The 16871-nt window shown below is 37.2% G+C and overlaps 1 protein-coding gene across 1 annotated transcript; it reads right to left on the minus strand.

Annotated features, from left to right (window-relative positions):
• Nucleotides 1-3140: 3140 nt before the first annotated feature.
• Nucleotides 3141-10182, minus strand: LOC130963695 (pentatricopeptide repeat-containing protein At5g38730). The gene is made up of 4 exons (XM_057889797.1): nucleotides 9924-10182; nucleotides 5716-7889; nucleotides 4129-4229; nucleotides 3141-3696 (listed from the first exon to the last, which is right to left on the minus strand). The coding sequence occupies exon 2, from the start codon at nucleotides 7876-7878 to the stop codon at nucleotides 6070-6072; it is 1809 nt and encodes a 602-aa protein (XP_057745780.1). The 5' UTR covers nucleotides 7879-7889; nucleotides 9924-10182; the 3' UTR covers nucleotides 3141-3696; nucleotides 4129-4229; nucleotides 5716-6069.
• Nucleotides 10183-16871: the final 6689 nt, after the last annotated feature.

A 16871-nucleotide genomic window follows, 5' to 3' on the forward strand; every position in this document is an offset into this window, starting at 1 on the left:
TGGAACGGCTATGAAGAACCGGATTAGTCACCAACAACATAGCACTCAAGTTATCGTAAAAGATGGTTGGTAGGACTGAAGAAGAGATCTTAAGATCTTTGAGCAGATTTTCCATCCAAGTAATATCAGCCGCTGCATCTACCAAACACCTGAATTCCGCTTCAGTCAATGGCCTACTTATTGCAGCTTGTTTTTTACTCGACCAAATCATTAGATTGCAGCCCAAATAAACACAATATCCACTCGTCGACCTTCGATCATCAAGATCATTGGCCCAATCTGGATCTGCATAAGCTATTAAAAATCAGTATATTTTGAAAAACATAAACCATAATCACTAGCACCTGAAAGATATTTCAATATTCTCTTCACTGTCAACCAATGCTGCTGAAGAGACCGATGCATAAACTGGCTCATGCGATTTACAATAAAATCTATCTCCAGATGAGTAGGAGTAACATACTGCAATCCTCTCCCCCCCCCCCCCCACAATAGACCTATAAAAAGTCACATCTTCAAATAACTCAGAGCCATTAGAAGTTAATTTCAAGGTTGATAGCATGGATGTAAGCCATACTATGAAGCGTACCAACTCTACTCAACAATTCACTGATATATTTTCTTTGAGAAACATGAATACTTGAATCAAAAAGTGTATTAAACTCAAGCCCAAGAAAAAATATAAGCTTCCTAAATCTTTGAGAGAAAAAAATATCACTTAAACTAGAGATCAACTTAAAGATTTCTTGTGGAACACTTTCAGTGATCATTATATCATCAACATAGACAAGAATAAAAATAGTAGAGGAGGATGTAAATTTAGTAAACAAAGATGTGTCAGTTCTTGTAGGAGTAAACCCAAACTTTGTAAGAGTAGAACATAATTTGTTGTACTAGGCACGTGGTGCCTGTTTGAGTCCATAAATGGCACGATTTAACTTACACACAAAAGTAGTGTCTTGATCCTCAAATTTCGGTAGTTGAGTCATATAGACAACCTCATCAAGGTCACCATTAAAAAAGATATTATTAAAGTTAAATTGCCTTAGACACCAACCATTAGAGAGAGCTATGGTAAGTATAGTACGGACAGTGGGCAATTTGACAACATGACTAAACATTTCAGTGAAATCTACGCCATGTTGTTGATGACACCCTTTAGCCACAAGTTTGGCTTTATACCTCAAAATTGAATTGTTAGGAGTCTTCTTAATAGCATATACCCATCTACACCCAATAATAGTTGAATTTAGTGGAGGTAACAAGGGTCCAGGTTTGATTTTTTTCAAGAGTGCAGCATACTCTTCTTGCATTGCCTGAACCCAATGAGAAGAGTATTTGGCTTGTTTAACGGATGAAAGGATATTTTGCACTAAATCCAAATTAGTAGATGTGGCAGCCAAGGCTTTGGGCTTATGAATGCCAGCTTTAGCTCTTGTAGTCATAGGGTGATTATTTTTTGGTATATGAGGAGGATGGGCAGAGTGGCTAGAGTTTGTATAGGTTCGATGAGGGAGGGAGCGGAAAGAGATTTAGGTTTTGGTAGTGTAAAAGTGTTTGGTGGAGAGGCAAAGTTAACCAATTTAGGAGTGGATGATAAGCTAGAATTAGTTGGAGTAACACCAGGCTGCATTGGAGATGAATTAGTAACTAAATCAGTAAACATAGATTGAAAAGGAAAGCATGATTCATCAAATAAAACAATTCTAGCAATGAGAATTTTTTCAGAAGAGTTCAAACACTTAAAACCTCTATGTTGAGGTGCATATCCTAAAAAGACACTCTTCTCAAATCTAAAATCAAGTTTATGTGCATTATAAGGACGAGTGTGTGGATAACATTCACCCTTAAGATCATGGGCCCTCTTGTTCAGGTACTTAGACTTATTGATGGGGAGAAGAAGCCACCAATGGAATATATTTATGAAGCAATGGAAAAGGCAAAGAAATGCATCATGAAAATATTTCTTAATGATGAGAGCAAGTACAATGATGTTTTTAAAATCATTGACAACAAATGGAATTGCCAACTTCATTGTCCGTTGCTTGCAGTTGGTCATTTTCTAAATCCCGAGTTGTTTTATGAAAACCCTCGCATTGAGCTGGATTTAGAAGTTACAAAGGGGGTGGTTTGAGTGCATCAATAGATTGGTGCCAAGTCAAGTTGTGCAACAGAAGATATTGGAGGAGCAAGCACTATACAAGGCCAGCTATAGGCTTTTTTAATCAAATTTTGCAAAATCTCAAAGAAAAAAGATTTTACCCGATAAGATTGTTATAAATTTTACAAAGCTTTATAAATTTAGTTTGATTAAAAGCTTAGACAAATTTATTTTAATTTTATAGCATATTGGTGGCGGACATATGGGCATGAAGCTCCAAACATGCGAGACCTTGCTATCAAGATCTTGAGCTTGACTTGTAGTGCTTCAGGATGTGAGCGTAATTGGAGTATATTTGAGTATATTTATACTAGAAAAAGAAATAGGCTTGATTATGAAAGGATGGAGAGTTTGGTTTTCGTAAAGTATAACCAAATCCTCAAAGAGGTACAACCTTAAAGATGAAGTTGACCCTATTGCACTCAATGACATTGATGAGTGTAATGAGTGGTTAGTTTGAGAAATTAGGACTGTCACCTTTCGAGATGATGATAATGTGGATGATGATGCTGATTTAGTTCATCCAGATGACAACACTGAGTTGGAATTGTGTTTAAAGCAATGGTGGGATATGAGCCTACGACAAATACTAGGAGAAGACAACAAAATAGAAAAAAAAAAGGAACCTGCAAGGGGTGGTGCAAATAGTGGACCAAGTCGGTCTAAGGCTTCAAAAAAATGAAAAGGAAATGCAGTAATTATGAAGGAAGAAGAACCAAAATTTGAAGATGAAGAAGATTCTGAAAATGAAGAACAAGAAAAGGAGATTCAATTTAATGATACTGAATCACAAGATGATGAAGGCACAGAGAGACATGATAATAATCGTGTTAATTTGGATGAATTTGATGAGAGCTAGAATGTAGATGATAAACTATGTTTTATGTCTTTTATTTTATGACTTGCTTATGACTTTTAAGTTATGATTTACATTTGATGTTATATTTATTTGCTAAATTTACTACTATATTTGCTACATTAATTGGATGTTTTATGACTAAAAAATTGCTTATATAGATAGATTTTATAATTTATTATATTTACAATTTTTCTGTATTATTTTTTGTAGTACATATATGTGTATTTTTTAAGTAATCCGCCATTTTCGCCATATTCCGCAACGCCATCCACTATAACTGGATTTTTGGCTCGCAGTCATGAATTGCCATCCGCAATATAAAAAAAAACTATGCATCTCAGTAGAAAACTTGTTGCTTAGATTCATGTAGGAAGGTTAGTCCTCAAGCAACACCAATAGCAACTTTGATTCTTGTTGCCCAAGGAAGCGTTTTGTCCTCCTTTGCATGCAATTCAATCTTCCACATTAGTTAATTACTGGACCAAGCCAAGATTCATGTGATATTATTAGTAGTAACTAAGCAACAACAGCGAAAATACTATGAAATAAGTGATTTTCCAAGTTTCTTTTGGGCATGTACTCATACACCAGAAGCCAGTTATCCCCTTCAAGGCAGTATCCAATAAGTTTCCCGAGATTTGAATGATGAAGTTGCCCAGGACGATTTCACTTCACTCTGTAAATTATGCATGGAAACTCTTTATCATATCATAATAGCAATTTGATGATTCATTTTAAGCAGAAGAATCATTACGTGAATTAATAGCTAGCAATCAAGTAACCTACCAACCACTCCTTATGAATTTGAAAACCAAGCATTTATTCTCAACCAAAGTAAACAAAACCATATGGGAGAAAAAGAAGGGGGAGTGGCTGCGGGGAAACGACCATAGTTATCACCATTATTACTTCTTTTTTTGGGGAGGGCGAAGTTTTATTGCTTGGATGAATAGTTTTAATACAAAATTTCTAAACAAACAAATCACCTTAGTTTAGGTGACAAACAACTATTGATCATCAGATATTTTATTTGTTGAAATCATGACTCCATGACTTCAGAAAATAACAGCATATCTTTTTATTATTTTTTATTGATAAATGTACTTACAAATCTGAAATCCCAACTAGTTAAGTTTCCGTGAATGGAAGCCTTGCATATCCTCTCCTTTGCCTCCCAAAGTTCACCAGTGTGGAAGACATATTCTTTAACTACAAAAAAAAAAAAAAAAAAAAAAAAAAAAATCAGCCCTTAATTTTCACCGGGTATGAATGATCACAAAAACAAATTATCAACTTATGCCCAAAGTACAGTAGGTAAGAGGAACCATACCAGCAGGAAAAATGGGTATCTCCAGGACACATGAATCTTACACAGGCAAAAGAAAATTAAGAAATAATACAACAGACCAGCAAAGTAGTTGAATAAACTCAACAATAATGAGACAACAAAATTAATCTATATGATCAATTAAATCTAACAAATTGCTTAAATCTAACTGGTCAAAAAGACCACATAGCTAGTAACCGAAACCCTATCAAAAAGAAAAGAAGAAAAGGAAACCTTCAATGTGAACCCAAATCAACAAACAAAACCATAGCTAGTATCCTGAAAATTTGGGATCAATTAAATCCAACAAACCAGTTAAATTTCATCAGTGGAAGAAGAATTATTAAAAACTTCATCCAATGACCAAGCTCTAGACCCATCCATGAAAAAATTGAAGAAATAAAAAACAATTCAACAAAATAACTAATGAAACAGTAAATAAGATCTTAGGTAGCATTTGAAAGAGAGACAAAGATTCAGAGACAGGGATTGAAATAAGTCTCAGTATTGTGTTTGGTGTGAAGTGGGAGACAAAGACTGAAATAAGAATGAAGCTCTAATTTAATTTACACAAAAGATTAAGTTGGAATTAATTAATTGAAATAGGAATATTTTAGGTAGGTAGCGTTTGGTGGAGAGACAGAGACAGAAAGACTGAGACTGAAAGACAGAGACTAAAAGACAGGGATTGAAACAAATCTCAGTATTCTGTTTGGTGCAAAATGGGAGACAGGAATTGAAACAAGAATGAAACTCTAATTTAATTTGCACAAAGGGTAAAATTGAAATTAATTAATTGAAATGAAAGTATTTTAGGTATAAAATGTTATTAAAGTTTCAGTCTCCATCTCTAAAAATTTCAGTCCCATGTGTCCCTACTTTTTGGAAGTACTGAAATACTGAAATTTTGGAGACAGAGACAGAAATTTTAGTACCAGTCTCTGAACTAACAAACACAATACTGAGTCTCAGTCTCTCAGTCTCTGTCTCAGTACCTGAAAACAAACGCTACCAAAATGTTATTAAAGTTTTAGTCTTCGTCCCCAAAAATTTCAGTCTCCTGTGTCCCTACTTTTTAGGGATACTGAAATATTGAAATTTTGGAGACAGAGACTGAAATTTTAGTATCCGTCTCTGGGCCAACAAACATGATACTGAGTCCCATTCTCCGTCCCAATACTTCAAAACAAACGCTACCTTAATAATCAATCTACCATGAAACTCATGAGGAAATAACACAGGAAACCAATCACAAATACTAGAAGCATTTCTTTGAAGTTCATGACACATTAGAAAACCAAAATTAATCTAATGCCTACAATTTCTAGGATACATGAGAAATCCTAAATCAATCTAATGCCTACTAACCTCCGAAATTTAATTTGATCTTAACCGCCACCATCATCAGCTCAGAGAATCAGAGGGAAGAGAGAAATCCAGCTTGCAAAGCTAAACCCATCTTCTAGTGTATCCCACAAATCACTCCCAGAAATCTGCCCACCAGTACCTTCTCTCTGAACCCTAACCAAATAGCATCAGAGAGCTACAGCAGAGGGAAGCGGCAAAGAGCAGGTGAGACACAGAATGAAGAGATAGGAGAATATATAGGTGGCCACTTAATGCTATACAATAATCAATTTGTCATCTAGTCAAAATATGAAGATGGTTTTTGTAGACATCACACAGCAGTTGCAATCAACTGAAAATAAGACGAATTTATTATCATATTGCCATCTGTTGTATCTTATTCATTGTATTTCTTGACATCAGACCTAAATCCACTACATGATCCCAGAATATCTGTAACACTTTGCTTTCACTATTATCATCAGCACCCCTAATACATCTATAGAGTTTGATTGTTATCATCAACCTCTTCCTAGCCATCTCAACTAACACATTTGATGCAGCATTTGTATTCCCTGCTTTCCAGTAAGCATAGGCGATACTAGTGTAAATAACGCTATCAGCTGATATACCTTTTCCCTCCATATGATTCAATAACTTCTCAGCACATGCAATCTTTTCTAGTTTGCATAACCTTCTAATCAGTGCCCTATATACTGAAACATCAAGGCAAAGGCCTCTGCTTAAAAACTCATCTGGCAGTGCTAGAACTGCATCCATGTTGTTCTTCTTGCAAAGTCCATCCACAATCCATGAGTACGTAGAGTAATTTGGTGAAATTCCAGCATCAAGCATGCCAAAAAGATGCTCCTTTGCACTTTCCAGTTCATTTACCCTGCAGAACCCGTGTATCAGTGCCTTGTATGTAAATGGATCAGGCTTCAGCCCAGCTTCCAACATCTTATTCTTGAACTTCAGAGCAGATTTCAAATCTCCTATCTTGCAGTAAGCATTAATCAACGTGTTACATGTGATATTATCAGCTTGGAGTTTCCTTTCGCTCATCTCAGTCAACAATTTGTTTGCGTCCCTTATCCTGCCATCCTGACATAGCTTGCGCAGAATCGAGTTATAAGTGACAACTCCAGGGTCCAACCCCTCAGCCTGCATCAACTTGTGCAACTTCAAAGCTTGCCCGAGCTCATTCACCTTAGAATACCCATCAATCAATGTAGTATAAGTCACTTGATTCGGAGTCACATTGTTCTTCATCTCACTAAACATCCTCATAGCTTCCCTCATCCTACCTTCTTTACAAAAACCATGGATAAGAGAATTGTAACTAACAATGTCAAGACCTATCCCTTCTCTTTCCATTCTATCAAGTACTGTTAAAGCCTCATAGTGCATACCCTTCTTGCAATACAATGAAATCAAAGTATTGTAAGTGAAGATATCAGGAACTACACCCTTTTCCTCCATCTCGTTCAACAACTTCTCTGCACGCTCTATGTCACGTGACCTTGAACAAGCATGAATCAAGCAATTGTAGATATAAACATTACTGAAAAGCCCTACTTGAACCATTCCCTTGTGAACCTTCCACACCAAGTTAACAACCCCATCTTTAACCAAAGAATTCAACAGCACAGTGCAGGCATGCAAGTGTGGCTTAAGCCCAGAAACCCTCATATACTCAAAAACCTGAACAGCATCCTGCAGGGCTGGTTTCGACCTTGCATAAATTATCACAAGCCAGCTCAGCACTTGTGAATTTACCTCCGTGTCCTCATGGGACCTGATGAGAGACATCAAAACCGAAGGCGAGGAGAGGAAATCCCTCTGGGAAATTTTCTCGAGCAAGTGTTGTGCATCTCTGAAGTGCTTGTGCTTGGCAAGAATGTGAACCATGGCCCACGAGCAGTGCAAGGAGTGGGTATAGTTTGGGATTGACTGGGCCCACTTGAAGAAAGGGAAGGAATGTGTGGGCCCATAACCATGGAGTGAGAGCTGCAGGAGGACGTTATGAACGGGCGTAGGAGTGAGAGCTGAACAAGAAGTGCCATTCTTCGACTTCAAGAGAGTGCACCAGTGACCCTTCACAACTACCGCGCACATGCTGCGAATTAAGAATTGGCTGTGACTCCCAGCGGAAACCATATCCCTCATTGATTTGATTTCCATCCATCATCACACTATAAGAAAAGGCAATATTTGTATCAAAAAAAGTTGTTACAATAATTGTTAATTTCGTTACTAAATAATTTTGAACAAAAGTAAAATTGTTACAGAATTGTTGCGGTAAATCCCATTTCAAAAATTTTTTGCAACAAAAACCGAAATTTTGCAAAACAAAGTAATATTTTGTAACAATTTTTTAATACAAAAGTTAAAATTTGTTACAAAATTGGTAACAATTTTTGACATGTAGAACTTTTTTGTAACAATTTAAACTTTCGTGTCATAATATTCTATTACAAAATATTACTTGTTTTTGTAACTTTTTTATTCTTTTTGTTACAAAAACAGAAAATTCATTTTGCAACAACACTTTTTTAAATAATTAATATATCAAATTATTTCCTTAACAAGCTAAGTCAATATTTATATAATAATATAAATAATTAAAACATCTCTTACATGTAATTGGGATTTTACAACAAAATAGAATTACAGTTCTACAGATTCAACTAAATATAAGTTTTTTCCTAACATAAACTAGTGTCATAAGGTTATAAATCCATGACTCTTCTAGCATGATATAGTCAATATAAGGTCTAGCATATGTCAACAATTTTGCACCCCTACAAATGTGAAGAATGAAAACAAAAATAATTAGAAACAACATATATAAAGTTTAGCTTCCTTAATAGAATTTCCACAACAAAAGTGTTTAGTCAATATAAAGTTCAGCTTCCATAAGAAACCAACTATATGATGTTTAGTCTTTCTTAATTCACCACCTTAACTCTTAAACATCTTTTATGTTTAATTAGAAGTTTTGAACCCTAGAAGTTAAAATTAACTAATCCATTTAAAAATCTATTCTCAAACTTTAGAACCACTCAAGAATACATATCAAGTATTGACAACATAAAGTCGAGCTAATTAATCACAGTTCAACCACAACTTAGTGTTCAATTTCATTAAATTTGCATAACTATCAATCATCAAACAACCACAAGAAAACAAAAACGATCTACCAAAATTCTCATAACAAATATACTCAAATTCTCCAATTCCAATCACTTTAGTCTAACACCATTGATGTTCTCTTTCTAGCTCCACACTTAGTCTAACAAATTTTAGTGGTGTTGAAGTCTCATCTGAAAGACAGAACACCATTGCTAGCTAAGGTAAAAATTGCAGTCTTTTATATGCCATCAAGACCAGAACATCATTGCTTGACCATTTGAAAAACTAGTGCCATACAAAAGATATTCTAAAATCTCTTCAAAAAACTATGTTTGTGATCAGCTCTTAGCAAATGAATATCATTAACAATTATTTATTTTTCTTAATTTAAAAGCCACTCATTTGAATTGCACATATGATAAACATAATGGACCGAGTTCCTTAGGTAAGCAATAATTATTTCATGAAGCCATTGCAAGAGCAAAAATTTAAAATGTCATAGGCAAGCATAAAAAGAATGCAAACACGGTCAACTATGATCTCAAAGAAAACATCCCCAGTTAAAGAAACAGAACCAAAAACACTTATCAAAGTAAGAGTTCAGAGCAAAGAGTATTAAGATTGAAAGGTCAAATGAATTTGATTCAGCAGTGTTAGTTGCGTATAAAGTATAAACCCCGCCCTGTTTTAAAAAATAAAAAATAAAACAAAATAGGAATAAAAAAACCAGGAGCTCATCAATGGCAGAATAAGGGTACTCACATTGTTACATATTACGAAACAAAAACTTCAAATAATTAACAATCAAACTAAACCTAACTGCCTAAATAGCCAAAAGTGTCAAATGATGTCAAAAATACTAGTAAAATTACAGCCAAATCAGTGTAAAAAAAAAAACCCATCAAACTAACCCTAAGTAGCCAAATCTCAGTCTCAAATATCCAAATAAATTTAAAGAAAATAAACCACCTAAATCTAAAATCACAGTATTGTTATCAAGGAAAGAAAAATAGAACTGCAGGTAAAGTATCAAAGAATCAAACAAAGCCTGAATAAACCTAAGCAGTCAAACGGAGGTAACGAAAACGGCCTACCTTCAGGCTGCAGATGGCCAGCGATTCAGCGACGACGGTAATGGGGTCGTCGGTCGTCGCCCTCCCCGTCCCCTATTTCTCCTTCGATTCTTCTCCTTCCTTCGTTGCTCTGTTTCTCTCTCTCTGCGATTTTCTCTCTCTCCTCCCAGACTAGTCGGCGGTCCAGCAATGGTGGAGACCCTTTGTCGGCAACCACTTCCCCTTCTCTCCTCCCTCTTCTTCCTTCCCTCAGTATCTTTTCTTTGTTTCCCGTCTTCTTTCTTTTCTTTCTTCGTGGGTTTGAGACTAATCGAGATAAGTCTTAAAATAGTCCTTGAAGTTTGCACACAAGCCTTCAAAGTAATCTTTGAAATTAATAATTCTTCAAATTCATTGCTGAAATTATACTTTGAGACTCATAGTAGTCTTTGAAGAATTTTCATTCGTCGAAATCTTAAAACGACGTAATTTTAAAAAGTAAAAAAAAGTAAAGAAAGGAACATTGGAAACCACGTAATTTTATGTTTATTTAAAAAATAAATAAATAAAACACATTAAACCCCACTCCTTTCTCCGAACCTTTCATTTTCCTTCCCCAACCCTTCTCTTTCCCCTTCTCCAATCTGCCCTTTCCCTTCCCCTTCTCTCCCTCACAAGCAAGTTTTCCTCAATTCTCTCTGTCCCCCGCCTCTATTTTGGTACCGCACCAATCGTCCCTCCCCAATCTAGTCTTTCACATTCCCAATCTGCTTTTTCGCACCACCACGAGATCGAGGTACTCTCTAACCTCGCTGTTCAGATTTCACACTTTTCCACTGTTTTCAAGCACTCCGTCAACCACCCCAACCCTTCGTTGCCGCTGTCTTCGCTCTCAAGCCCGCCGCACTCGCCGGCAACTCCAAAGCCCACCAACAGCTCCACAACGAGGCAGGCGCTCCAGGCCATAAATAGAATGTCTCTCACGGCCAACTCCAGGCACTCTCCATTGTCCCGGCTGACAGCCCCTCCCTATTTGTCGCTGTCTGCTCTCTGTTCTCCTCTCTGTCTCTCTCTGCATCCTTCTTCTCTTCTCTGCGGAAAAGATGAGTTTTTTTTAATTTTTTAGTTATTGAATTATTATTGTTTAATATTTTGGATGATTATTGCTGCTGATGATTGTGTTTTAATGTAGCTGCCATGGTTGATTTTTTGTGTTTTTCATTTTGTAATTGTTACTGTTTTTTGTGATTGTTGCTATTTAGGTTGATTGATGCTGGTTATTTAGGTTAATTGTTCTTTTTTGTGATTTTTTGTAATTGTTAGTTTTTTTCAATTCTGTGATTTTTGTTGGTTCTGAAAATGTTGTTGTTGCTTCTAGGAAATTGAAGAAGAAGAAGAACATCAGTGAAGAAGAGAATTGGTGAAGATAAGGATTAGTTTTTTTTTATAAATATAAAACGACGTCGTATTGGGGATTAGGTTTTATTTTTTTTAAATAAATACAAAACGACGTCGTTTCAGTCCAGCTCAGATTTTCGGTAGCAAGGATGGACGGAAATTATTTCAAGGACTACTATGAGTCCCGGAGTGCAATTTCAAGGACAAATTTGAAGAATTATTAACTTCAGGGATTACTTTGAAGCTCGAGTGCAACTTAAGGGACTATTTTGAGACTTATCTCGAGTAAAGTGAGGTGTGCGCGACATAGAAAAATTAGGGTTAGGGTCAGTAGAAAGGTAAACGGCAATTTAAGAATTTCAATCAAATTAAGGGTTTGTTTAAGTGAAATTAAAAAAAAGAGTGAGTTATTCTTTTAAGATTTTTAAAAAGTTAAAAATGATTTTATGTTTAGATATCTCATCTAAACAAATTTTTTATCTTTTAATTATGTTTACAACAGTAGCATATTAGTATTACTCTCCCAATAGCTAAAAGCCTAAAACACAAAACACATAACAGCACATCAGAACTTAACTAATTGTCATCGATAATTAGATAATCATCTACATATTTAACAAAAACACAAAGTAGCAACAACACAGCAGAGACAGAACCCAGAAATCGAATAATCATTAAGCAAAAATCAGAAACAGCACAACAGCACACCAAAGCCGGAGCAAATCAATGATTTTAACAACGGTCAACATAAGTTATATATAGAAATATCAATTAGAAGGTTTGGTTATTTATGTATATTGCAATATGTCATATATATTTTTGTAGGATAAATTAGGATAACAAATCAAGCTATTATATTCGGAAAAGATTTGCTGTGATTTGTTGATTAGTATATATATATATATATGAAAGTTTGTATCAAAGAACACAGAGCCAATTACCATTATTTATTATGGCATCAGAGCCTAACTTGAGAAACACATAAAATAGAGGACGACTTGAGAAACCATGGCGGCAGAGTCAGAAAATACCATCGGAGACAAACCACACTCTTCAGGAGGAGACGAGAAGAAGACTCACTCGCCGAACGACCTCAACGCGAGTGATAACCCAGGAAACATAATCACGCAGGTGCAATTGCGTAGGAAAAATTATGACGAATGGCGAGGGCTGTGAAGATTTCTCTTCGAGCTTTGAGAAAGTGGGGATTCATTGACGGGACTCACACATAACCAGGAAAGGATGCACCTGAACTTGAAGATTGGTGGACGGTCCAATCCATGATTATTTTGTGGATTTTGAATACAATCGAGCCAAGCTTGCGGACCACCGTGACGTATGCAAAGAATGCGAAGACGCTGTGGGAGGACATCAAAGAACGCTTCTCTGTTACGAATGGACCTCGAATACAGCAGTTGAAACCAGATTTGACAAGGTGTAAGCAAGAAGGTGCGTCCATGGCTGCGTACTATGGAAAGTTGAAAATACTTTGGGATGAACTTGCAAACTGTGACCAGATTCCTAAATGCACCTGTGGTGGGTGCAAGTGTTCAATTGGCTCTCAACTTGAGAAGCGGAGGGAAGAAGAAAAGGTTCACCAACTTCTCATGGGCCTTAATGATGTCAGCTATGCCATTATGAGGTCGAGTATCCTTGCAACCGATCCCTTACCTTCGCTTAATCGTGTGTACATGATGTTAATTCAAGAGGAAAGGGTGAAGACAATCACCAAGTCGGCGGATGAAAGGGGATTGATTGTGGGACTTGTGGCGCATGTCGGCAACAAGGCTAGAAGGGGAGGTGAACATAGAGAAAAGGCCGTGACATGTTCTAAGTGCAGCAAAAATGGGCATAATGTGAAAGAGTGTTTTCAAATAGTGGGTTACCCAGAATGGTGGGGTGACCGGCCAAGGCACGAAGGAAGAGGCATTGGCAGAGGATTAGGAAGACAAAGGATGCGCAACTGAGGGGCTCAAACACGTGCTAATGTGGCGTGTACTGGAGGAAGTGGAAGTCGTGTGAATAACCTAGAAGAAAAGAATCTTGACATGACAGGTTTAACTAGTGAGCAATGGAAGGTATTGGTTTATATGATCAGCAAACAAAAATCAGCTGAATATGAGAAAATGACTGATAAGAAAATTTGGGATTTGTGGATCATCGATAGTGGTGCTTCTAACCACATGACAGGTACCTTGAAAAATTTGTGTGAAAAAATGGCCATTCCAGGATGCCCAGTGGGGCTGCCTGACGGTGAGCAGGTGCTTGCTTGCAAACAAGGAACTGTGGTTCTTGACGGAGGACTTCAGTTGAAAAATGTCCTTTATGTACCAAAATTAAAATGCAATTTGCTTTCTGTTTCACAATTGACTGATGAAGAAAACTGTGTTGTACAATTCACTAACAAGCTGTGTATTATGCAGGACCGCACTTCGAGGAAGATGATTGGAGCGGGTGAACGAAAGGATGGGGCTCTATTGGTATCGTGGTGTGCACAAGGCTCAAGCAAGTCATGTCAAAGCTGAAAATAAATTGACTCTGTGGCATAAGAGTTGGGACATTCATCATTTAAAATTGTGCAAATGATCCCCAATGTGAGTGACAAATGTACTAGCGAATAGGTGAATAAAATTTGTGAAATTTGTGAAAAATCCAAACAAACAAGAGATAAGTTTCCATTAAGTGATAGTCATGCTTCGAGTATTTCTTATTTGATTCATTGTGACTTGTGGGGGCCTTATAAAACTCCGGCGTCATGTGGAGCCTCATATTTCTTTACCATTGTGGATGATTGCTCACGGGCTATTTGGATATATTTGTTAAAAGAAAAGACGGAAGTGTCTGTTACGTTGAAAAATTTCTTTGTTTTGGTTGAAAAACAGTACAATAAATGCGTCAAAATGGTGCGATCCGATAATGGAACAGAGTTCATGTGTTTAAAGCAGTACTTTATGCAACATGGAGTGGTTCATCAAACTTCGTGTGTCGGAACTCTACAACAAAATGGAAGAGTAAAGTGCAAGCATAGGCATATTCTAAATGTTGCCCAGTCCTTGCGATTCCAAGGTAATCTCCCTATTGAGTTTTGAGGAGAATGCGTTTTAACTGCCAGGCACCTAATCAATCTCACACCGTCCTTAGTGTTGAAAGGAAAATCCCCATATGAAATTATTCATGGAAGAGTTCCCAATTATGAACACCGGCGAGTTTTTAGTTCTTTGTGTTATGCTCGTAACCAAAGTAGGAAAAATGACAAATTTGACAGTCGAAGTAGGAAATGTGTGTTTGTCGGGTATCCATTTGGGCAAAAAGGATGGAAGCTGTTTGATTTGGAAAAGAAAGTTTTTCTTGTCTCTCGTGATGTCCATTTCATTGAAGGTGTGTTTTCCTTTCATGAAGCCCAAAAAGCAAACTCACGAGTTGACCAAATTGGGCCCCCAATGCTGGAGCATGTTTTTGAAGAGGACACTCCAATTAGGTCAATTTCCACTTCCCCCACAGCTGAGCCCAATCTTCCAAATCAAAATGAGACTCTAGAACATTCATCCACTGCTCCTGACATCCAAGACAGTGGGGACATGAGCTCCGAGATGACCCAGATGAGGACATCGTCACCCCCTCTAAAATCAGCACCGAGGAAACGGTGCCGATCTCCGATTTGCCACCAGCCACAACTGAAGCCCCCCTTGGCCGTGGACATTGTGTAAAAATGACCTCTGGTGCACGAAAATTACAATCACACTTTGTAATTCCGCACAACTAACCAGCAAGTGCACTGGGTCTTCCAAGTAATACCTTACGTGAGTAAGGGTCGATCCCACGGAGATTGCCGGCTTGAAGCAAGCTATGGTTATCTTATTATTCTTAGTCAGGATATTAATAGGGTTCTTAGTTTTAATTGTGAAAAGTGAAAGAGCATGAAAGGAATAATTGTTATGCAGTAATGGAGAATGCGTTGGAGTTTTGGAGATGCTCTGTCCTTTGAATATCTGCTTTCCTACTATCTTCTTCACGCACGCAGGTCTCCTTCCATGGCAAGCTGTATGTTGGTGGATCACCGTTGTCAATTGCTACCAGCCGTCCTCTCAGTGAAAAGGGTCCATGTACATGGCTAATCATCTGTTGGTTCTCACTAATGTTGGAATAGGATCCAGTGATCCTTTTGCGTCTGTCACTACGCCCAACGTTTGTGAGTTTGAAGCTCGTTACAGACATCCCTTCCCAGATCTTACTCGGAATAACACAGACAAGGTTTAGACTTTCTGGATCTCAGGAATGCTGCCCATTGGTTCTAGCTTATACCACGAAGACTCTGGACTCACAGATTGAACGCTCTGTTGTTAGGAGAGGCAGTCAAACTCGTGAGCCAGAAACCCAAGAGATAAACATTCAATCTAAGGTAGAACGGAAGTGGTTGTCAGGCACGCGTTCATAGGTTGAGAATGGTGATGATTGTTACGGATCATCACATTCATCATGTTGAAGTACGAATGAATATCTTAGAATAGAAACAGGCGAGATTGAAGAGAAAACAGAAATACTTGCATTAATTCATCGAGACGCTGCAGAGCGCCTCACCCAACCATGGGGTTTAGAGACTCATGCCGTCAAAGGTACAAGTTTGGATGTAAAAAAATGTCATGAGGTACAAAATAAATCTCTAAAAGTAGTTTTTATACTCAACTAGTAATCTAGGTTTACAGAAAATGAGTAAACTAAGATAGGTAGTGCAGAAATCCACTCCTGGGGCCCACTTGGTGTGTGCTGGGGCTGAGCATTGAAGCTTTCACGTGCATAGGCTATTCTTGGAGTCAAACGCCAGTTTGTAACCTATTTTTGGCGTTTAACTCTGGTTTGTAACTTGTTTCTGGCGTTTGACGCCAGAATATGGCAGAAAGCTGGCGTTAAACGCCAGTTTACATCGTCTAAACTTGGGCAAAGTATGCATTATTATATATTTCTGGAAAGCCCTAAATGTCTTCTGTCCAACGCAGTTGAGAGCGCGCCATTTGAATTTCTGTAGCTCCAAAAATTCCACTTCGAGTGCAGGGAGGTCAGAATCCGACAGCATCAGCAGTCCTCTATCAGCCTCTGAATAAGATTTTTGCTCAGGTCCCTCAATTTCAGCTAGAAAATACCTAAAATCATAAAAAAACCCACAAACTCATAGTAAAGTCCAGAAATGTGATTTTTTCATAAAAACTAATAAAAATATACTAAAAAGTAGCTCGATCCTACTAAAAACTATATTAAAACACCCCTAAAAAACGTATAAAATATCCGCTCATCACAACACCAAATTTAAACTATTGCTTGTCCCCAAGCAACTAGATAAATAAAATAGGATAGTACGAGGATCAAGAGGCAATCTCAGAGTTTTACATGAAGCTCAATTCTAATTAGATGAATGGGGCTAGTAGCTTTTTTCTTCTGAACGGTTTTAGCATCTCATTTCATCCCTTGAAGTTTAGAATGATTGGCATCCATAGGAACTCAGAATTCAGATAGTGTTATTGATTTTCCTAGTTTAGTATGTTGATTCTTGAACACAGCTACTTTATGAGTCTTGGCCGTGGCCCTTAGCACTTTGTC

The sequence above is a fragment of the Arachis stenosperma genome, chromosome 2 (genome assembly GCF_014773155.1).
Source record: "Arachis stenosperma cultivar V10309 chromosome 2, arast.V10309.gnm1.PFL2, whole genome shotgun sequence".
NCBI lineage: Eukaryota > Viridiplantae > Streptophyta > Magnoliopsida > Fabales > Fabaceae > Arachis > Arachis stenosperma.